This window comes from Stenella coeruleoalba (genome assembly GCF_951394435.1).
Source record: "Stenella coeruleoalba genome assembly, chromosome: 12".
In the NCBI taxonomy this organism is placed as follows: Eukaryota; Metazoa; Chordata; class Mammalia; order Artiodactyla; family Delphinidae; genus Stenella; species Stenella coeruleoalba.
Window position 1 is genome coordinate 72,483,032 of NC_137158.1, and position 24,611 is coordinate 72,507,642.

General features: G+C 34.8%; 1 protein-coding gene across 6 annotated transcripts in view; it reads left to right on the forward strand.

Annotated features, from left to right (window-relative positions):
• STXBP5 (syntaxin binding protein 5) overlaps positions 1-24,611 on the forward strand; it is a 165,692-nt gene that overhangs the window by 10,835 nt on the left and 130,246 nt on the right. For all 6 annotated transcript variants that reach the window (XR_013830897.1, XM_079939884.1, XM_079939885.1 and 3 more), the window contains exons 3-4: positions 16,041-16,122; positions 19,254-19,354. Coding sequence is in view for 5 of the 6 variants with exons in the window: in XM_079939884.1 (XP_079796010.1) it covers positions 16,041-16,122; positions 19,254-19,354 (183 nt within the window). In the remaining variant the exon portion in view is untranslated. The remainder of the gene's footprint in view (positions 1-16,040; positions 16,123-19,253; positions 19,355-24,611) is intronic.

The following is a 24,611-nucleotide window of genomic DNA, read 5'->3' on the forward strand; positions in this document are numbered from 1 at the left end:
CAAACTGAAAACATTATATCCGCCATGAAAAATTTTTATAGTTGCTCACTGTTTACATCATTTTTCATTAGCAGTAAATATAAATTTTATTCAGTAAATAAGGCTAATTTCTACTTAGTTTCATTTCTCCAACTGGTGTTAATCCTTTTGGAAGTTGTTATATAAGACAAATGAAATGATGACATACTGAGCATATTTCTTTCTATTTACTGGTGCTATGATTTAAAAATGAGCCTTGATCTAGAGTAACATTCCCTTAAACTGGGAGTGAATACAAAGGTTTTTACCTAAAAACAATAGCTAATACTTTTGGTTTTAGTACAGTCTTCGTTTGGAAGTTAGGGTTTGCTAAACACAGGATGTTAATTGGAAAAATAATATAGACTTAGAGATTATATGGTAATTATTGTTAAATAATGTTTTGTTTTATGGTTTTTGGTTGTGTTTCCCTTTCAGTAAGGGCTCTCTGGAACTTCTGAAGCTTTTCCTGGTGAGGTTGTCTGTTGAAGAGAGATTAATCCTACCCTTTCTTGAAAGTACATAATCTTTTCTTGTAATAGCAGCACCTCTGCTTTTTCACAGCAGTACTCTGCCAAAAGTGACTATAAATCTAGTGGCATCAACTATTGCAGTACTTTCTGCCAAATTGCTTTCCTTTTGTGTATTTTTTCCTTTTTGTCTTTTGAAAGGGAGGAAAAGTACTGAAACAGATTTTCCATCTATGCAGTCTTTGTACTGTATTTTTCATAATGTGTTTTATTTTTCTTTTAAAATTCACTTGGCCATACTTAAGAACTTAGCCATTAAGCATCTGAGAATGGATGCTGGGATAAAAGATTGTTATATGATATGTGAGAATGTATGTTCCTTTTTGTTTCTTTAACCCAGGCCATGATTATTTATGACTATATTTCATAGACGACTGAGCAAATGGTTCATTTGAAAGTATATTTATGTATCAAACGCCATTCTGAAGAATTGCCTGTGATAATAAATATAATTCATTTTGACCCCTTTATAGACAGTCCTAACTCCAAAGCAGTAAATAATAAGGATGAATATTTTTGAACCACTCTATTCAAAAATAATAAAAAATTCTTATTCAGAATAATAGTGGAAGATGTAACTAGAGGCCTATTTCAACCCAGTTAATGCTATAATTATATTTTAGTGTAGATGCTGCAATTACTTTGTTTTGATGTTTCACTCACATGAAAAGAAAGCAGTTGACTGACAATTTTTCAAATACCATTTGACATTTACTGTAAAATATTACAATTGTGTTGGATTAAGGAAGTTTTAAATGTTGACCTATGCATCTTTCATGGTTAATTTTAGCATTTCGTTAAATTTTTACTGTAGAAATAGTGCACATTATAGTTTTGCTTAAATAGGAGACTAGCAGGATGTTAGAATTGTGAGTGAGCAGTAAAAATTATGTCCACCCTTATAATCATGAGAATGTGGCTAGCTTCATTTCTTAACATATTAATTTTTTGGCAGACTTTACTTTTTAGAGCAGTTTTGGCCTCACAGCAAAATTGAGCAGTAAGTACAGAGATTTCCCATATACCCCTGTTGCCACTCGGCACAGACTCCCCCATTATTAGCATCCCCCACTAGAGTGGTACATTTGTTACAGTTGATGAACCTACATTAACACATCATCACCCAAAGTCCATAGTTTATGTTAGGGTTCATTCTTGGTGTTGTACATATTGTGGGTTTTGACAGATGTATAATGACATGTATCCACCATTGTATTATCGTATAGAACAGTTTCACTGCCCTAAAAATTTTCTGTGCTCTACCTTTTCATCCCTCCCTTTCCCCTACCTCTTGGTAACCAGTGATCCTTTTACTGTCTCCATAATTTTGCCTTTTTCAGAATGTTACATATTTGGAATCATACAGTAAGTAGCTTTTTCAGATTGTCTTCCATTTAGTAATATGCATTTAAGTTTCCTATGTTTTTTCATAGTTGATAGCTCATTTGTTTTTAGTGCTATATAATATTCCATTGTCTGATGTACCACAGTTTGTTTATCCATTCACCTGCTGAAGGACATCTTTAGTTGCTTCCAAGTTTGGGCAATTTTGAAAAAGTGGCTCTGCATATCCATGCACAGGTTTATGTGTGGATATACATTTTCATTTCCTTTGGGTAGATACCAAGGAGTGTGACTACTGTATTGTATGAGTATGTTTAGTTTTGTAAGAAACTGCCAAACTGTCTTCCAAAGATAGCTGTACCATTTTGTATTGCCACCAACAATGAACAAGAGCTCTTTTGCTGCACGTCATCGTCGTCATTTGGTGTTGTCAGTTCTGGATTTTGGTTCTGGATTTTGGCTCTTCTAATAGGTTTGTAGTGGTATCTCCTTATTCTAATATGCATTTCCCCAATGACATATGTGGGGCATCTTTTCATATGCTTATTGGCCATCTGTGTATCTTCTTTGGTGAGGTGTCTGTTAAGGTCTTTGGCTCATGTTTAATTGGGTTGTTTGTTTTGTTATTGTTGAATTTTAAGAGTTCTCTGTGTATTTTGGATAATGGTAGTTTATCAGATGTGTCTTTTGCAAATATTTTCTTCAGGTCTGTGGTTTATCTTGTCATTCTCTTGATACTGCATTTCACAGAGCAGAAGATTTTGATCAAGTCCAGTTTACCATTTTTTCTTTCATGGATGGTGCCTTTGGTGTTGTATCTAAAAAGTCATTGCCATACACAAGGTCATCTAGGTTTTCTCCTACGTTATAGGAGTTTTATAGTTTGGAGTTTTACATTTAGGTCTACCATCCATTTTGAGTTAATTTTTGTGAAGGATGTAAGGTCTGTGTCTGGATTCATTTTTGGTGGTACGGGGAGGGGAAGCGTTGTTAGGTCGTAGTCTTTGAGGAAGCCTGTGCTTCTGGACTGTGAACTACACAGGCGCTCCTCAGTTCCCCTCTCCTCCCACTTCCCTCAGAGGCGTTAGGATGGCTAGAGTGGGTTGAAGTTGTATATTTCCCTTCCTTCAGGTCAGTTAGGCTCTGATAAGCCCCCAGCAGTTTAGGCTCTCCTTAGTTTCTCCAGCGGGCAGACCTTGTTATGAACAGAACGCTCCAGTGTATTTAAAAATGGTTGCTTTTCCCTTTCCCCCTCCTGGAAGTGGGAGGGGATTTTTCTCAGATAGTCACTGTGAGAACCTGGTAGAGCCCATGGAGGTAAAACTCACTAATGTATGGGGATCCCTACCATGACTGGGTCCTCCTGGAGTTTCTAACAGACTTGTCTACTTTAGGCCTTCAGCAGTTCATCAAGTACAGTTTAGGTTTTCCTACCCCAGCACTGATTCCTGCAGAGGTGTCTGCTGGTTGGTTTGTTTCAGTAAGTTGTGATTTTCTGTATTGGCCTATCTGCGTCTGCAATTTTAGGGCAGCCATTTGCCCTGTGACCTCACTTGTCTTATGAATCTAAGAAGAGTTGTTGATTTTTAGTGTGAACAGCTTTTTATTTATTGTTAGGACAGAATGACAACTTCCAAATTTCTTATGTGCTGGATGACAAATAGGAAGTCTGTATTAATTTTTATAGGTGAAAAACACATGATCTTCAAAAAGAGGTTTTTAAATTGATGTTTGTCAAGCAGATGAAACTATAGAGTTGGGGTACTGTACTACGAAAGTGAAAATAATTGCTGTTTGACAAAGGCTTTGTATTGCAAATACATTCATAGGTCATAAAATACAAAATGAGATGTTCTTCACTATCTTAAACTTTGGTAAAGACTTAAGTTCTTGTTTTGAGCATATTCCTATCAAGTTGATTAGAACTAGTTCAGATGGAAGTAGCAAATTTTTAGAAGTTTGGAAAGTAAGACCTGCGATGAGATATTAAGGGGATTCATAATAATTTTTCAGACTTTCTTTCTTCAAACAGAATAATTTAATTATTCATATATATATATACACAATATGTGTGTATGTATATCAGTATATGAATTTTGTGGAAGATAATGTTTAGTTATACTTTAGCCCACAAGGTTTTGCAATTGTTCTGAACCATGGCTATATACGTTAGAATGATTTGTGGAGCTGAAAAAAAAAGAAAAACAGTGCCCAAACATGTGTTTGGATTTCTTCTCTAGATATTCTGATTCAGTGAGTCTGGCATGGGGTTTGACATCTGTAATGTTTTTTTATCTTAAATGTCCATGGATGCTTATAATGTAGAGCCAGAATTGAGAAGTACTGGTTAAATGTTTGGTAGACAGGGTAGTAGTATTCTTAGTGAGGCAAATGATAGATGAGAATCATGTTCAGTACAGTGTGTGTGTGTAGAAAGGATGTCATTTTAAAGCAATCATAACATCTTGAGATTTGTGGTATAACCAACCATAAGGAGATAAGCTGACACTTTGCTCTATCATTGCCTTTGGAGACAGAGCTGTGAAGCTGTACAAAATATTTATGAAGATGGAAAGGAACTGGAATTCCGGGTTTGAATTATTCCTCTTCTTGGCAGTGTATCGCTGGATATGAGAACCAGCAATAAAAAAAAAAAAGACCATGGAGTCTAATTATGAGGTTGAAAAGTCTACTCTCAAGCTTGCAGGTGATCCTCACACTGATGAGACGAAGGAGGCAGGCGAAGCACTTCACAGAAGAGAGCTCTGCAGCACACATAGGTTGTCTTAGTTATCACAGATCAGGATATGTATTTCCATTTTTTCTCTGGCTATCTGCTACTTTCAGAAATTTTATTTTTTTTAATAGGTTGTATTATCTTGACCAGGATAAATGTATGATGTACTGCCCCTTTTATTTGTTGCCCCCCATTTATTCCTCATGACAGTATAGAATAACAAAGAAATGAAAGCTTTCACGTGCTAATTGATTTGTTGTTTATGTTCAGGGTAAATGGTAGAGTTGGTCTGATGCTAAAGTTCACCCTCTTTTTGTTTTAAGGATGCTTTCATCAATATTCTTTGACCACACTATGGTGGTATTTAGATTTTAACTTCGTTATTGAAAAATAATCACATAATGGTTCAAGACTTAGGCCATTAAAAATAAAAATCATCCACTGACCTTTTATTCACAGAAAAGTAAGCCAATTCAGAGTAGACACCTTGAAGGCTTACTAGACTACTTAAAGAGTTATGAATTACCCTGTTTGCTAAAAGTCTAAGAATGTACTAAAAGAAGTGGTAACAGAAGTTAGTGGAAATCTTCAGGGTTTCTGATAGATTAAAATTGTGCTCTTGGGTTTAGTATTTTTACTGTGGCAGGAAGGAACAATTTACCCTTAAAAGTCTTTCTTGGTTTGTTAGCAGAATATCTGCTCAAAGAAAGTTATTTCACAGAATATTACATAATTAAACATGGGATAATTTATTAGTCACTTACGAGTTCATGAAAAATACAGCTTTCCATATTCTTATTTTTAAACTTTGCAGGATATAAGTGTATCTTCAGAAACTGCACAGGATATCAAAGTTCTCCAGTTCTTTTCCATTTTATAGGTACTCCAATCTTCTCTTTCTAGGTTGGAAAATTGAAGATGTCACTTCTGTAGATGTTGGAATAATGCCAGTACTTTCTTTGCCTTTTTCCTTGGTGACAGGAATTAATGAACAGATTCTCTGAGAAGGTACATAATCTTAAAAATCTTAACAGTTTCCCAAGTATATACCACTCTTGATATTACCACATTCTTCATAAAAGTAGAGGTTGTCAAATATGTGTGTAATCAGTGGTAGTGGCAGCAGTGAAACTTGCCTAGGAGTTGTACTTTCAGAACTTATCACTGGCTGGGGTCCCATTGCCTGATTCTTTTACTATATTTTATTCTACTAGTCACAGGTGATGCCTGTTGAAGGAAACAAGGAAGTACCAACAGAATTCAATATAATTATATAAAAAGGAAGAAGGAAAACAAAAGAACAGCATGGACATAGAATACTGTAAGACAGGCTAAAGCCCAAATGAACTGACGATCGTGAAAGTAATTGGAAAGTGTTTTTTCTTTTCAAGCTAAATTCTTGTCTACAAAAATGAGCACCATTTGGGAGTATCTGTGCACCTATCTGTGCTCTCTTGCTTTTATATTTCCATTACTAGAGTTTAAGACTTTTGAGGATAGGGACTACGATTTATATCCCCAATGCATATTAAAGTTCTCAATTAAGAGAAATGAGTGGGTTAAGCAGACATGGTTAAGGAATATTCTGTTGCTTGCTCTCTTTACCTTTTAAGAGCTACAAGATGGGAAATGTGGAGACAAAGTAGAGTCTTTAGTATAAGAAGCTCTGCTTTGTTTCTTCTTTTATTTGTGTTATTATTGCCATCCAAATGGTAATTTTTTTCCTGGTAGGCTATAGGGTCTGAAGCGTTTGTGCGATAAGATTTTACAGTGGTATATTTAGGTATGGGTCTTATTTCATTTATCATTCTGGGTACTTCCATCTGAAGACACATTATTATTATTTTTTTTTTAGAAGCTAAGTAAAATACATTTTTGACCTGTTACTTCTTTGATAACATTTTTTTTCTCTTATTCGATGTTACCTTTCCTAAAAGTCTTTTATAGTGCATTTTTTTCTTATATTTTCCAAGTTTTTTTTACCTTTTGGCTGTACTTTTTTTTTTAGCAGGTTCTTAAAACAGAGTTATAGCAGACATGTATGTTCAGCTTACTATCTTGAACCAAAGCATCTTTTCCCTACTTTTTTTTTTTTTTTTTTTTTTTTTTTTTGCGGTACGCGGGCCTCTCACCGTTGCAGCCTCTCCCATCGCGGAGTACAGGCTCCGGACGCACAGGCTCAGCGGCCATGGCTCACGGGCCCAGCGGCATGTGGGATCTTCCCGGACCGGGGCACGAACCCTTGTCCCCTGCATCGGCAGGCGGACTCTGAACCACTGCGCCACCAGGGAAGCCCAATAAATTGTTTTTTATATTGGAATTACCTGAAAATTTTTTATATGTATATTTTAAGGATTAATGTGTATTTTACACTATTAGATGGAACATAAATGATCATGATTTATAAAGGAAAAACATGTTTTTCTTGGGATTTTTCTTACGTGTTTCTAAAACCATACTATTTCTTTATATGATTGAGGTCTTCATTTGTTTAAGAGAACACTGCGTTTTCATTGTTTCTTATCTGTTGAATACTTCCTGTGTTCAAATCTTGAATGAAATTAAAATGTTTAAAAATTGGGTGCAGGACAGAAAGAAAAAAGCTCAATTGCAAAAATGTTTAGTCTTATTTTGCCCTCTTACTATGCTGCATTTCATTTAGATTGCTAAATAGTTATATTCATTTGTTGCTTATAAAAGATATTTTTAAATCTCAGATAAAAGGGATTTTTAAATTATATTTAAGAATATAATGTTTTAACTTGTTTCATTAGTAACTACAATCATTTTTGCTTTAAATTCAGTCTTATTTTTGGCTATTTGTTTTCATTCATTCAAGCTGATTCTTTTTTAAGATACGTTTTATTGAAATATTTGAATATACCATAAAATTCACCCTTTTACAGTGCACAGTTCAGTGGTTTTCATTATATTCAGAGTTATGCAATCATCAGCCCTTTTTAATTTCAGAGCGTTTTCATTACCACAGTAAGAAACCTTATACCTATTAGCAGTCCGTCCCCATCACCCTCTCTACCCAATCCTTCACAGCCACATATCTACTTTCTTTTTCTATAGATTTTATTTAGGACATTTCATATAAATGTAGTCATATAATGTGTAGTCTTTTATGATTGGCTTCTTTTACTTAGCGTGATATTTTCAAGGTTTATCCATATTGTAGTGTGTATTATTTCTTTTTATGGCTGAATATTCCATTGTATAAGTCTACTACATATTATTTATCCAGTGATCAGTTGATGGACATTTGGATTTTCCTCTTTTTTGGCTATTATGAATAATGCTGCTGTGAACATTTGTGTAGAAGTTTTGTGTATGTATGTTTTCATTTCTCTTATTTTTATCCATAGCAGTGGAATTGCTGAGTCATATGTTAACTCTGAGTATATAATAGAGGAATTACCGCTCTATTTTCCAAAGTGACTGCACCATTTTACATTCCTCCCAGCAATAATTGAGGGTTCTAATTTCTCCACATCCTCACCAAACCTTGCTGTTGTCTTTACTACAGCCATACAAGAGGGTGTGAAGTGATATTTCATTATGGTTTTGATTTGCATTTCCCTAATTACTAATGATGTTGAGCATCTTTTCATATATACTTTGGCTATTTGCATATCTTTTGAGAAATGTCTATTCATTTTTCTTTCCCCATTTTTAAATTGGGTGGTCTTTTTGTTCAGTTGTTAAAGCTCTTTATATATTCTGGATATTAAATCCTTATAAGATATGATTCACAAATATTTTCTCCCATTCCGTGGATTGTCTTTTCACTTTCTTGATGGTGTCCTTTGAGGCACAAATGCTTTTAATTTTGGTGAAGTCCAATTTATCTTTTTTTTTTTCCTTTGTGGCTTGTGCTTTTGGTCTTATATCTAAGAAACCATGACTTTATCTGAGGTCACAATGATTAACTCGTATGTTTTCCTCTGAGAGTCTTATAGTTTTAGCTCTTACATTTAGATCTCTGTTCCATTTTGAGCTAGCATTTGTATATAGTGTGAGATAGGGATCCAAATTCATTCTTTTTCATGTGGATATCCATTTGTCCCAGTACCATTTGTTGAAAAGATTATTCTTTCTCCATTAATGTGTCTTGACATCCTTGTCAGAGTCAATTGATCATAAATATTTGTTTCTGGACTCTTAGATCATTCCATTGATCTATATATCTACCCTATATGCTAATACCCTATATGCTATATATCTACCCTATATGCTAATACCACACTGTCTTGATTACTCTAACATTGTAGTAAGTTTTGAAATTGGGGAATTGTGAGTCTTCCAACTTTTTTCTTTGTCAAGATTATTTTGCTGTTCTGGGTTCCTTGCATTTCCATGTGAATTTTAGGATCAGCTTGTCAGTTTCTGCAAACAGCTGGGATTCTGATATTGTGTTAATTTTGTAGGTCAGTTTGAATACTGCCATCTTCACAATTATTATGTCTTCTGTTTCATGAGTATGGGATGTCTTTCCATTTACTTAGATCTTGTTTCAACAATGTTTTGTAGTTTTCAGTGCACAAGTCTTGCACTTCTTTGGATAAATTTATTCCAAGGTATTTTATTCTTTGTGACATTCTTATAAATGGAATTATTTTCTTAATTCCACTTCAGATTGTTTATTGCCAGTGTGTAGAAGTACAGTTGATTTTTGTATATTGATCTTATGTTGTGCAACCTTGCTGACCTCATTTATTCATTCTAATAGTTTTTTATTGAATTTTTTAGTTTATTGTAAATTTTCAGATTTTAAATTTTCCATCTACAAGATCGTGTAGTGATAGTTTTACTTTATTTCTTCCTTTGCAACATGGACACTTTGTATTTCTTTTTCTTGCCTGTTTTCCCTGGCTAGAACGTCCTGTATAATAATGTTGAGTAGAAATGGTAGAAGTGGACATCCTGTCTTTTTCCTGAGCTTAGCACAAAAGCATCCAGTCTTTCAGCATTAGTATAATAATGTTAACTGTGGGTTTTTCATATATGGCCTTTGTCAAGTTGAGGAAGTTCCCTTCTCCTTGAGTGCTTTAACGTGGAAGGGCATTGGATTTTGTCAAAGGCTTTTTCTATTGGGATGATCATGTGGTTTTCTTCCTTTATTTTACTAATACAGTGTTTTGATTCTGTTTTTTGAAGACAGGGTTGTTTACTCATTTTAGTATCTTATTTAACTTTACTAAGAACTGTTCCTCTCACATGGCTATAGTCTCTAAAATGTTTGTTGGCTCATCATTTTACACATGATGATATTTGTAAGGAGACTATTCTAATTCTAGTTGAAATTTTGAGATGCAGAACTCCAGATTTTGAGAAAGAAAACTCCAGCTTTTTGCTTATTCTGCTTGCCCATAGTGCTTCATTATTAAAATAGGTGTTTATTACCATGAACAAACATGAAGAATGAACCTAGAAAAAAATTTTTGATTGGTTTATTGTTTATGCCTAATTGGTTTTATGGTGTTTACTTTCTACTAAAAGTTACATTTGGTCTAGTTTTATTGTTTTAGACAAGTCTGACTTTAGTGATACTGATTTTAAGTATTTCCTCATTGTTAATTCTCCAGTTTTAAAATGACTTAAAATAAGTCAGGAAGTGACATTTACATGTGAAAATTGGCTGTTTGGGCAGTGAGGTTTGATTTGTGTGTGTCTCTGCCTATCTGTGTATGTTCTGGTGTTAGACTGTTTGGGTTCAAACCCCAGCATCCTTACTAACTAGCTGTATGGCTTTGGCTAATTTATTTAACCTTGTTGTACATAGTTTCCTAATTTGTCAAAACTGAGCTTATAATAGAGGGTACTCCTTCTGAGGTAATACATGTATAGTGCTTGACACATTAAGTGTTCAACAAGTCTTAACTACTACGATGATGATGATGTACTTAAAAGCCTCCAAATTCCTCTTTTCTCTCTCCCTTTCCAACCAAATATATATGTATATATAATAACCATTTAGACAGTTGGATGAATGCTTATTTTGATTTTTAATTTGTGGTACAGTATTATAAAATAAAAGATTTTACTGGATCTAGTCTTTGTTTCTGCTTATCTGTCATTACATATGTCTTCCTGATTATTCTTCATTAACTGGTAGGTTTATTATGTTATTTTTTTCCTCAAATATTTCTTTTTCCCCTATTGCTTGGCATTACTAAGTATTAACAGTTTTATTAAAAAATGCAGGACATTTGGTCCTGTCTAAAACACTCATAAGACATTTGGTCCATGCCAAAAGTTTCTTTAAATTTAGTCCTATCCAAAATGCCCATGAGCATATTTGGTCTATGCAAAATGGTTTTGGACAGGACCCAATATCAAGAACCTTTTGGTGTGGACCAAATGTCTTATGGTTGTTTTAGACGGGACTGAATGCCTGCTCACCCTGAGGATCATGTCTGAACTCAAAGATCATGTCTGTATTCAACGACTCTGCTCCCAACCAAACAGCCTTGCCTTCTGCAGCTCCTCTTCAGGAGTTCTTATGGTGCTTATCTGGACAAAAACCATGAGTGTAGCTGTGCAGGAAGTGTCTGGCCTGTGTCCTGCTGGTTTACTCCAGAAACAAAGAGGACTGGTTGGTTAGGTAGACATCAAAGCTCTTGATAGGTGAGCAGTAGAAAAATTGAGACTAAAGGTATCTAAGATAGGAAGATTGCAACATTTTTAAAAGGGTACATTGGAGTTCAGAATTAGAAAGTAAGATAAACTGACACCAAGAAATATTCAGTGTAGCCTATAATTTGGATTTGCCTTACAGTGGATTAAAAGGGCAGATGTCAGATCAATAAGTGACTATTTCTACATATAAAAAATATCTTTGCAGATTATTTATATGTAATCTTTCCTTTTGGTTTTTCTTCATTTTCATTTCAGATGCTTTGTTTTCTCATGTAGTTTTGAACATAGCCACAATAAATGTGAATTTTCCAAGAAGACCTTTGTTGTAGTGAGTGACCATTTTTTAATAAAACTGTTAATACTTAGTAATGCCAAATATTAGGAGAACCATATATGCAATAATCATTATAGGTAGTAAAGGATATGAATATTTGCATCTATGACATGGTCTTTTGTGATCTAATATATTGAGTTGACATTCTTACATTACGATTTGTTCACTGTAAGATAACTTTAATTCTTGTTAAAGTAGTGAATACATTGTGTTAAATAACGATAATAGCCACCATCTGGTTAGTCTGCAGTTTTAATTCTCACCACCATTCTGCAAGCTAGACTAGATAGCATTTTATAGAGAAATCTGAGTGGTGTAATAATTCTTCACAGATCCCAGCAACTAATTACGGAGCTGGCATTGTCTTGAAAGTAGGTGTCTTAATTCTCGCTGTGCCTCAGATGTTCCTGTGGCACCTAAACAATAACAGTGGACACAACAACAACAACAAAATACCCACTCAAGCTTCTTCTCCAGCAATTTGGGTTTAGTAAATCTGCAGTAGAGCCAGAATTCTGATACCACCAGGATTGAGAACTACTTGCTCTGAAACTTGTGTTCTTTCCACACTAATATCTCTTGATTATATATAAGCAATATCCATTACTTAAAATTTAATTTTAAACTTTGTTATTATGAAGTAATGATTTGTTATAAAATTTTTCCCCATAGGGCTTTTTTAGTGTTAGGACCCTTCAGGGTTGGTTGCAGCACAGTACTACCCTTTCCAAAGGAAAAGGGAAATAAATCAGTAGTAACCTTGGGGAAAAAAAAAAAAAAAAAAACACTTCTCTAAGCCTCAGAATTATCATCTGTGAAATATGGATAACAAACTTTTATTTATTTATTTATTTTTGTCCGTGCCATGCGGCTTGTGAGATCTCAGTTCCACGACCAGGGATTGAATCCAGGCCCCAGCAGAGAAAGCCCAGAATCCTAACCACTAGACCACCAGGGAACTCCTGGGATAACAAACTTTTAAAGTTACTGTGAGGATTTAAGAAACGGTGGCTAAAACTTAGTAGATACTCAGTAAGTGGTTCTTATTTTTAAGAAAATATATTTATCATCTTAGCTAGAAGTAAAATGACTATATTAATACTAATGTCATAAAAAGTATAATTTTGTCTAGAATAGTGTCACACACAGAGTAAGAGTAAAACCTTTCTTGATCTCCATATAACTGACTTCCTGGATTTACAGACACTTTTTTTTTTAATCTATTTAGTTTTTCATATTTTATTTACTTATTTGGTTGCACCGGGTCTTAGTTGTGGCAGGCGTGCTCCTTAGTTGCGGCATGCATATGGGATATAATTCCCTGACCAGGGATTGAACCCGGGCTCCCTGCATTGGGAGCTCAGAGTCTGAACCACTGTGTCACCAGGGAGGTCGCTACAGACACTTTTCATTCTCTGTGAATAAATATTGATAGATGCCCACAGCATACTGAAGTTTCAAGACCAGTAGGCTATTTTCCAGGAGGCCCAAATTAGTAAAGGTGTTTGCATATTCTTTACTTACCATGAATCTGTTTTGTGTATTCACAAATCTGTTTGTGCCTTTTATGTTTGATATTATCAAGAAATTCACTTTAATAATATATAATAATGATGAAATGTGAATGCAAATAGTGTTTTTAAAAATAGATACTTTGGAAAGACTTCATGAAGGTTAATCAGTTAAAATTTCCTGTCTGATGCAATATGGATGAGAAAGCAGTAGATGACTGGAAAAGAAATAGTAAGACTCTGTGCGAATGTTGCACTTAGTTTGCATTTCCCGTATCTTTAGAATGCCATTTAAAAAAGTAAACTGCAAATCTTATACCCGGGTAGTTCCAGCTATGTTTTCTTTAAGAAAAACAATTCTGAACCCTAAGTAATAGATCCACACTTAAAGAAAATAATCTTTGGTGAATATCACAAGATTAGCAGAATTGTGTATGTTTTATGAAAAAATAGGTAAATAGAATTTTTAATCCTCTACAGTAGCTTTTTTTTTTTTTTTTTTTTTGAGGTACGCGGGCCTCTCACTGTTGTGGCCTCTCCCGTTGCGGAGCACAGGCTCCGGACGCGCAGGCCCAGTGGCCATGGCTCACGGGCCCAGCTGCTCCGCGGCATGTGGGATCTTCCCGGACCAGGGCACGAACCGGTGTCTCCCGCTTCGGCAGGCGGACTCTCAACCACTGCGCCACCAGGGAAACCCGGTAGCTTACATTTTTAATTAACTTAGTTAATCCTGATATGGTCAGATAAGAGAAATTTTACTCCGTTTATATAAGGTGGGAATATAGAATATGCTAATTGGTGCCAGAAAGAATTTTAACTGGAAAGATTAGAATTACTTAGAAATTAGTAATTTCTTAGACTTACTTAGATATTAGAAATACTGGCTAAAAGGTGAAGGTCTTTGCTGTCATCTGACAAAAGAAATGGATGAACAGAAATGTAGACCTATCTTTGACCTGTCAGGGTGTGAGGTAGCACTACCAAGTGCCAATAGTAGCAATTTCAAATTTAGCTTCATGTAGTTGCATTTGGGCAATTGATGTAGCAAAAATACTACTACTGATATTAATAATAGTAATAAAAATTTTGAAGTATTTAAAGAGTAGGGTACTATAGGCTAAACATGTTCAATTAGTCTACTAGTTTATAAAATAATAGAAGAGTTAATTGCTAGTAATAAAATAAAAACCATTGAAAATAAATATCACCTAGAAAGACTTCTAGAAATCAAAGGAAAAAATATATATATAGAAAATAGGAATTTAACCTTTTGGTACAATTATTTTTAATTAAGAAGAACCATAGACCTGTTACTTGCTGGGTAAAAATATGAATGAGCACAATAATGAAATTCTTTTACACTTATTATTTTGCTGTCTGCTTTGTACCAGTTGTCATTGAAATACCTGTCTATATATATTGTGGCTACCTATACATTCACATTTATTGCATTTTGTTTGTTATGCATTTTTACTGATATATCTTCTCTGTATATATTGGCTAGGAATTCATTTAAAATCATCTTCTATCGTGTTTTTTGGTTAATAGTATTCACTAAAACAGAGTGGGCAAAATTCACTTTCATAATATTGCATGTATGGTACAGAATGTCATTTGTTAGTAAATTCATTATGCTTTGATACTTGCCACATACCCCAGTTTTCATTAATATCTATGTATTTCTTTTTCGTTATGTAATATGTTTTTCATGATTTTTCTTTATCTTTCTAGAACTTATTGTATCTTCCTCCATATAAATCGTACACAATATATATAAAAAAAAAGAAGAACCATAGGGCATGTACTAACAGCATATAGAAATAGTCTGTTCACTTGAATGTGACTTTGTATAAAGAGGGCTATAATTTTATTAAATCCCATCAAATTTTATTTTTAGATTTAACTTTTTATTTTCAGTTAATATTAACTAGTGAAAATATTAGTGTAGCAGTGTGTTAAAATGGCTAACTTATCTCAAATTTATGAAGGTAAAAAGCGTATAACAATACCTGGCATGTAGTAAGTTCTGTAAGTGTTTGGAGTTTTTTGGTTTTGTTTTTTTACTCAGCATAACTTACCAATTAAGAGTATAGACTCTGGAGCTAGAATGCTTATTCAAATTCAATTTCTGCTATACTTTCTAGTTGTATGACTTGGGACAAGTTAATTTCTCTGTGCTTCAGTTTTCTTATCTGTTTATATGGGGAAAATTACATATTCTTTATGGTTGTGAGGATGAAATGAATTAATTATATGACAAGTTTACTATAATGCTTAACATATAGAAAATGCTGTACGTTTCCTGTTATATGCAAATTAATGGATATTTACATATTAATCTGTGTTCAAACGTATTGTAAAACATTGATACATTCATTGGTGATATAACCTGTCACAATTACAAACATAGTTATGTGGTTCTTCATTATATTTTTAGCTTACACTGTTTAAAAATGACACTACAGGAATGAAAGATGCCAGTAAGAAGATTGTACCTAAAAGCAATATTCTAAAATGACATTTGTCTACTTTTCAGATTTGTTTCTTGACTTCAGCAAAATTGGAAGCACTACAGATCAACTCCCTTTTCTCTTCTTTTTACTTTAAGGGAAAGAAAAAGACTTGGGCCAGAGTAAAATATATCAAATACATGTAGCTTGGTTCTGTATATTGCTATTTTTAATTGTTTTTTTCTAGAAGGGACAGTTGTCTTATTTCTGTTAGACCTGAAATCTCTGAAAATTCTGATTATCAACAGGAACTAGCTGATTAGATTGCTGTGTAATCACCTAACTCTAAATCTCAACCTTAGTAAATAGCCTGTATCAGGTCATTGAAATATTTGAGTCTATTATATAACTTATCAATTGCTATAAAAAAGCTCACACATACCATAAACTCCTTAATGAAATTAATGACAGCTTTGGTCGTCCAGGAGTAGAATGTTATTGCCAGCATGACAGTGGAGCTGCAGTAATCCAGCTCCAGTTCCTGATTAATGAGGTTAGTGAATTGCTTTAATCTCACCAGCTTATGTATGAAATAGGGCCACATACCATCTTTCAGAATCCTTGCATGCAATTATATTTAAATATTTGAACAAAAATGAATTTCTTGTAGGTCAGAGCTAATAGTAATTCACTTTAAGGCATCATCACAGACAGTTACATAAATAATGTAAGATGTTTCTCAAAACAGTATTGAAAATAGAATGGCATAAGGTAGATCTTTTTGGTACAGTGTGCTGCATTTAAATTTTATTTCAAGAATATTGAAAGTTATGTAACATATAAAAATCTACATTAAAGTTTTTTCAAAGATTGACCTTATTATAAATAACAAATTGTATTTCTCCAGTGGGTTGTTTTGAAATACATCCAGGAAACCAAAGTCCATTAGAAACTGGTTATTGTCCAAAGTTCTTGTTGTGTCACTTATTGGTTGAAGTAATTGATGCCTTTCTTTCTGACAGAGTGTAAAGTTTGGAAGGAGCTAGAGATACATCATTTTATTAGCAGAGTAAACAATGTGTTTGCATGTCTTAAAAAAGTATGAGCAGCTCTGACAGTAGATGTTTACTGCAAGTAGTGACAGGCAGGAGAAGCTAGAAGGAAAAAAGCTAGAAGGAAAAGCTAGAAGCTAGAAAAGCTAGAAGAAAAATTACTCTAGGAAAGATTCTGCTATACTTAGATGTGAGGATAATTTGTGGGCATTCTTTTTGCCCCTAAGTCCTTGGGTTTCATGGAATAAATTTCTAGATGTATATGAGAGAAAAAAAAATAGTTGATACTTTCGGCTTTTGATAAATCTTTTCTTCATATCAGAGGATTTAAGAGAGGCAGTATTGATGTAAAGAGTTAAAGAGGGTAATATAAAAATTTTAGTAAAACTGATCCAAATGATATGCAATCGTGTAGGTTTTTCAGGGTCAGAGGAAGTGTTTAAAAACTTCAGTATTCTGTGTAGAGCTGAATAATAGACATCGTAAAATGTTAAAATACACATAAAAATATCACAGTGTAGAAAGTTGTTGAATCCATATGTGAGATTATTTTTCCTTTTTTTAAAAAAAAATTTTATTATGAAATAATTAGACTGGCAATTAGTTTCAGAATAGAGAGGTCCTATGTACCCTTCCCCCATTTCCCCCAATAGTAACTTTTATGTAACAATAGTAAAATATTAAACCAAGAGAAAGACATCAATACAATACTCTTAACTAGACTACAGACCTTATTTACATTTCACCACCAGTTTCTACATGCACTCATTGTGTGTATGTGTGCATAGTTTCATGCAGTTTTATTCCCTGCATACATTTCGTGTAATGACCAGCAGGAACAAGATTACAGATCGGTCCCATCACTGTGAAGTCATGCCCTCAGGCTATCCCTTTATAATTAATTGCACCCCCTCCTGCTCTCAGTCCCTAAGCCCTGGCAACCACTAACCTATTCTCCATCTTTATACTTGTGTTGAGATTATTTTTTTTTAAGCAGTATGAGCCAATGTAAATAACACATTGCAAATAGATACTTATATGCCTAAATTTTAGAAATCTTAACTAGTTGATGCTCTCATTATTCATAACGTAAGCTGCTTTTCTACAGAATTTATCATAAAGTTCTTTGCTATGACTGTTATTTTACATGCTTAAATGTTACATTTTTAAGTACTTAAAAATGACAGTTTTTAAAAAATGCTTAGCAGAATATGAATATTTACATGGTGATGGCTGTGGGAATCTGACAACTGGGAGTAGCTGTTTGCTTTCAGTTTTGGAAAAGCACATGTAGGTAAGTGAGCCACCGCAGGCAGTCAGCTATGATTGCCATTTTGGCCCCACATCTTCTCTTCTTCCTTGAAATACAAAGATGGGGCAAACACCTTGAGAAAGAAGATGACCTGGTCTGAAACTGCTGGAAGTAAGAATGAAGAGTACAAAGCTTTGATACTCTGAATCCTTTTAGTTTCTCTGCTTCAAAGTGATAGAGATAAGAGGATGCTTTCTAGTGAAAGGAAGGGTATGTGGGCTTCCTATATTTCTGTTTTCCAATAGTCATGTTGTAGCAATAGGAGTTACACAGTAGAGGAGCCCTCATAGAATTTCAAATTGGAAAGCACTTGGAGAGATCATTTAATGTAAATCTTGTCTTCAGAGCTATTTTAGATAAATTATATAAATATAAAAGATATTTTCTCTTAGATAAATGAGAAACTCTCCTATTTTAAAAGAGGGAAATTTTAAGATTTCTCATAATAACCTAAAGGACTGGAATTGCAAATCTTTTTTTGAAATTAAAGTTCTTCGTGTTGCGTCTTTTGTCTTATTCTCTCAGTGCAGGTAAGGAGTATCTTCCTCTTTTGAGGAAAAACATTCATATGTCTTAATAAATCAGCCTTAGCCTATAGATTCTTAATCCTATTCATACATCAGAATCACCTCTGGAGATTTTTAAAAATACACCTGCAATGGTCCTTGCTCTGAAATTTCTGGTTTGTCAGGTCTGGGGTGAGACTGAGCCCCCTGCATGATTCTCAAATACTGCCAAGGGTTTTCTTCTCCAGACTTAATAGTATTTAATAGTATCAGCTGTTTTAACTTTCTAAATTAGTCAGATTTTTCAGCCCTTTGGACACTGAAATTATACAGTGCTGAATGCTATTTTTGTTTTCCATATCATTCTAGTAGTAGAATTATGATCCAAGCAGAGTACATTCATAAGGATTCATAAGGATTTGTCTTAAGGCAAATAAAATGGGAAGGTTACTTCATATCATATAGTCAAGGAAGGATGAACTATAGGGACCAAGTAACTTATAGTCTGACTTCTAATTTTACATAGGTAGTTATCAACTATAACTATATCCAACTAGATCCTAGTACACTTTTAGTTTATAAGGTTAAATTATACTTTAAATTGTTGAAGTTGAAACAATTTTTATACATACGTATACACATGATACACTCTTTTACATCTGCTGTTTAGAATTTGGGTGAGGCAAATGTTTCTCAGAACTAAATCTACTGGCAGAGAGTTTTGAAATTTGGGAAGATTTTTTTGGTAGCTCTTTAGTAGCATTAATGTGTGTAAATGTATTCTATATAAAATATATTACACTTTATTTTTAAGGGAGCTCTTGTGAGTGCCTTGGCTGATGACACCTTACATTTATGGAATTTACGTCAAAAGAGACCTGCCATACTACATTCACTTAAATTTTGCAGAGAAAGGTAAGAATTTTCTCAGTTATTTTATATATATATATGTTATTTGCTATTCTTTTTTGAAATTTTCCTTTGAATTTTATTCTTTAATTTCATTTTTCTGTGATGGATTTTATGCACAATCTAAAAACTAATTCAAAAACTTCAAAGCATATACGATAAAAATCAAGTTTCCTTCCTTTCCAGACCCATCTTCCTCTCCAGAGGCACCCACATAAATTTCTTTTGTGTCCTTCTAGAAATACTTACAGTCTGTATACATAAGCAGAAATCTCTCCATATAGCTATTTTATTTGCATAAAAGGGAAGGCATTACATATTCTTTCTGTAACTTGTGTTCACTTAGCAATATATCTGATAGGTCGTTTCATATTGGTATATTTAAATCTTCTTTAGTCATTTTCATAACTGCGTGATATTTCATTGTATCGAAGTGCCATATTTTATTCAGTCAGACTTCATCAATTGACTGGACGTTTGATATATCCAGGACTGGATTTGATATAAGTGGACACATATCATTTTCAGCCTGCTGTTCATTATGCTCTGTGATGTTACATATATTTCTTTGTCCACTTATGCAAGTATATCTGTAAGATAGATTTGTAGACGTGGAACGACTTGATCAAAGAAATCTCTCACATGACCTGAGTTTTGTGCTTTGATTGGAAAGGCCATTTTCACTCCAATTTTATTAAACGTTCTCCCATATTTTATAGTGCTCTTATAGCTGCATTTTTATGCTTAAACTTTGATTCATATGGAACTAACTTTGGCATGAACTATGAGTAAGGAATATAGTCCCCCCCTCCCCCATTGCTTATGAGATATATTTTTGATGTGTGTTTGTGTGTTAAGGTTAAGAAGTCTAGCTAGTATCTAAATGCAGTGGAGTTAGTGTCAGGCCTTGCCTGGGGGAAGGCAGGCATTAGACTACCCAATCCATGTCCAAGGATCAGGCCATGTCCCTGTTTTGATAAATATCAATCCATTCAGGTTGTATAAACTGATCAGTCTGTTTGTGAGCCTGGGCTTCTGCCCACAGTGGCTTTCTAAAGTAGGCAAGCTAAAGAGGCTGCTGGGAATATAGCAATCCAGACTTTTCTGGCCAACGTCAGGGCATGTCTACATTGTATGCCAGGCCAGAGCTGGCAGGGGGTCAGTAGCAAAGTTTGCTATTGGGCTACATCTTGTCTGGGAAGATAAATCATCTAAGTGGCTTGGAATCATGGTTCTACTTCTAGGAGAAGTAGAAGGAGGGGTTAATGGAAGGAGGGAGGGATGAGATAGGGGAGGAAAAGCAAGCAAAAAGTCAAGGTTCATTCTTTTCTGCCTGATGGGAGTAAGGCTATCTCAACTTGCTGGGCAGAGTTTCTTTGTCTGTTTGCCAGTGGGATCTCAAGGGGAGCCCTCCATCAGCCTCAAATGCCATAGGGCTGGTGGAAATAGTGGTGGGCATCTTAGTCCCAGTACCTATCTTCTTGCCGTCAGTCTCATACTGGAAATGGAAGTGTAGATCTAGCAGAGTTGTTGTCAACCTGGTGCATTTTTACCCGCCAGAGGGCATTTGACAATGTCTGGAGACATTTTTTTATACAGTTGGGAGTTGGGGGTGGGCGAGCAGTGCTAATGGCATCTAGTAGATAAAAACAGGGCTACTGTCAAATATGTTACAAATCGCAAGACAGCCCCCCATTCCGTAACAAAGAATTGTCTGGTCCAAAATATCAAGTGTCAAAGTTAAGAAAACCTGTGCTCTAGCACATCAGAGTGATGTCATTTGATTGGTGTAGTGCTGTAGAAGTTCTCTTAAACCACCATCCACTGAAGGGTTTCTTCCAGGATGTAGAATTCTAGTAGAAGAATATTCTCCAGTGGCGTGCCCATATTCCTCATTGAGACACAGGAATGTGGCACTATGTGGTCCAAGTTCACAAACATACACTGCAGGTCATCATGGTAATCTTCAGGAAGGATCATACCTCAAGGAGTTCCAGAGTGGTCAGTCCCATGATTGTCTGGTACATAGTAAGTCTCCTCTAGAGTACCCCTAAGGATGGTCTCCAAGAAATTCTGATAAATGTGGATAAGGAACAGTAAGCTAGTCTCTAAGGTACCTGTAGGCACATATCTTGACAAACAGAAGGCACCTTTGTGTGAAATACAAAAAAGTAGCCCTTCTTGGTGGATGCAGCTTCAGAGTCCACCACTCCCCTCCTTGGTTGGGTGCTGTTATTCAGGCCACAGCCTGTACAATTGTATGAGGTGATCCTAAAAGTTACAGATGAAATGAACTGATGGAGTTCCCAGTTTTGAGTTCTGTAATACACTTTACCCACCTCACCAGCAGAAACTAGTTGATTCTGTTCAAAGTTGAGCTCCTCCTCGGCCTTTATTAGGACCACAAGAAACAAGAAACTGTAGCATGAGTAACTTGGTCCTTGAATATCTTCTCTGGATGAAATCCTCTAGGATGGCTACAAACCTGTATGGCAGCTTTTGTACTTGCATGCTAAGAAATGGGCCTGACGCCTCACGGATGAACCTTGTTGTATTCTCTCAAGACTAAAGTTCAGATTTCCTCAAATGGCAAGAAGGAGAGAGGTGGCATTTGGGCGGAGCCTACTTTTCCTCAGCACCTGGCTACAGGTTGGGAGGGGAAGGCATAGAAGAGGCTTTCCTCCAGCTCTAGCAACCTGCCTATGGTGGCAAGGCTTATTCTGCCCCTCACCCTGAGCTCTCTGTCATTCACGACTTTTCCTAATGCCCTGTAATCAGTACTCTGATGGAAGCCTTCTGTTGGAGCAGCTGCCCCAGGCAGGGGAGGGATAGAAGCCTGTCACTTCCTGCCCATCCTTCCATCTCTCTCATTTGTAGAAATCCATTCTTTTCTTTACACAGCTGCCTTGCATGCAGTTTTTATATCTGTATCAGGATAGTCTGGTGTTATGCTGTGGTAACAGAATACTCAAAATCTGAAAGACTTAAAAGAGCAACAGTTTATTTTTACTTATGCTGTATGTTCTTTGTGGATTTGCTGGAACTCTCTTCCTTTTCATTATCAGTTTTATTCCAGAATCCTGGCTGAGGAACAGCCAGTCTTTACAATATTACCAGTCACTGAAGCAGACAGAAAAAGAATATGGTGAAGCATGTTTTGGCTCTTAAAGCTTCTGCCTGGAAGTGATACTATCTCTTCCACTCTCATTTCTTGGCCCAGAGCAAGTCCCATGGCCATCCCTAGTTTTACTCATCTAACCAAGAAGGAAAAGAGCTAGAATCTTTGTGAATACTTGTAATAACTACCACACAGCTTATTTTTATTGTTGACATTGAAGTACAATAAGCAGTAGCCTAGTTAGTTTTCCCCTCATTCCACAGTGGATTTGGGCTAACTTAATAGTTAAGTTACTCTATTTCATTTTTATGCTATTTGCATTTTTATTTCCGAAACTAGGAAAGGGAGGAGAAATATGAAAATTTTATAAACCAGTTTTATTACATTCTGAACAAGTGTTAAATAATTCAGAGATTTTATTGTAATATTGTCTTATTTTAATAACTAGTTAAATTCTCTTATTTTAGTAGAAATTCACATAAATAGAAATTGTAATGATTTAAACTGTATTTTTTCATAATGTAGATTTTTTTCTGGTTTTAAAAAAATTGTGCTATAATATACGTAACATAAAGTTTACTCTCTTAACCATTTTTAAGTGCACGGTTCAGTAGTGTCCACACTGTTATGCAACCATGTGATACGGATATTTTGACAGAATTTCACTTTTATGGTTTTTAAGAAAAAAATATAGAAATTGTAGTCTCAGGTCTTGGTTTAACTACATGAATTTAGACGTTACTTCACTGCTTTGTGTGTTGGTTTTGGTAGAAACTGTGAATTTGACACGTAAAATTCTATCTGGCAGTTGCCTTATCAGAATATGTTCCATTTAGCTTCTATGTTTTTTTTTTTTCCTTTAGAGGAAGTTTAATTGGAGGAAGTTGTGGGTTTAAAAGCAACTACAACTGTCAGCTAGTCTTTCTTCATCACCTTGAATTAGCATGACCAATATTCTTATCCATGTTAAATTTTTGCATAACAGTTTTTAAATAAGAATAAACTATATATCTGGGCTTTCCTATTTAGGACTTACTATTCCCTAAGTGAAATTTCAGAAGATAGAATCTTTTCTCCATAAATATATTAGACCCCTGAATTGCTGAGTCTGTATATTGAAACCAATACATTTCTTTTAAAGGTATGTTTTCTTTTACTCTAACACTCTGAGTTACAGTGTATTTACTCTGACTTAAGCTTTTTCATTTGATCATAGATACATCTATTGGTTTAGGGAATAAAATAAGCATGCATGTATTCTAAACTAATGGTTAGGAAAATACAGTATTATATGGATTAATAATCCATTAATAATCAAAATTTCATCTTAATAATTATCAATGGAGCATCAGTGTCCAAAGTCCTCTAAAGGGGAAAAAGAAAACCTGATAAAAGGAGTAATCCATTCAGATAACAACACAGCAGTTGGGAGAGTTGGTTCTTATAAGGTACTTCAGGAACTGAGTGCTGCCGTAGCATCAGATTTTCTTAGTAGCATAGATAAAATAATGTAGAAACAAAAACTTAATTTGTCGCATTATATTCTTATTATGATACTAACCTAAATACTGTGTTTTGCATATTTGTGAGGCTTACAATTTGCTTAGTCTGCACAAGAACAGGGCGTCGCTGTAAAAGAGAATTTAGCTAGATATCGGCCCTCAAAAAGTCTACACAGGTCTTCCAACGCTTTTGAATTAATTCATTCACGTATTTAACAAGAAAAAAATCATAATCTTGGAACAGATTCTACACCTAGAATTACAGTTTTTGTGGTAATGGCAAAATATTTTTCCTTGAAAGCAGGTTAATGAAAAGTATACAAGCATTAGAAATGAGAACGATTTGGTGAGAGGAAATTCAGGACTGGAACAAAGGAATGGAATGATATCCAGGCTTGTTGGGAAGGCAGGCAGAGGGGTCTACTACTCCAGACTAATTCTAATCCACAGAAAATAGTTGCTTGTTGATATGGAAATGATGAGTCACCTTGGGAATTTTAAGTGTAGAGAACCACATACTGAGACAAAATTTAAAAAGGAAACAAACATTCTCAGGGTTCAGAGAAAAAACTTTTGATTTGATGGCCTTGAGACTGTGAAAGTCAGGAAATGTTGGATAACTTCCTAGAGTAAATTAATAACT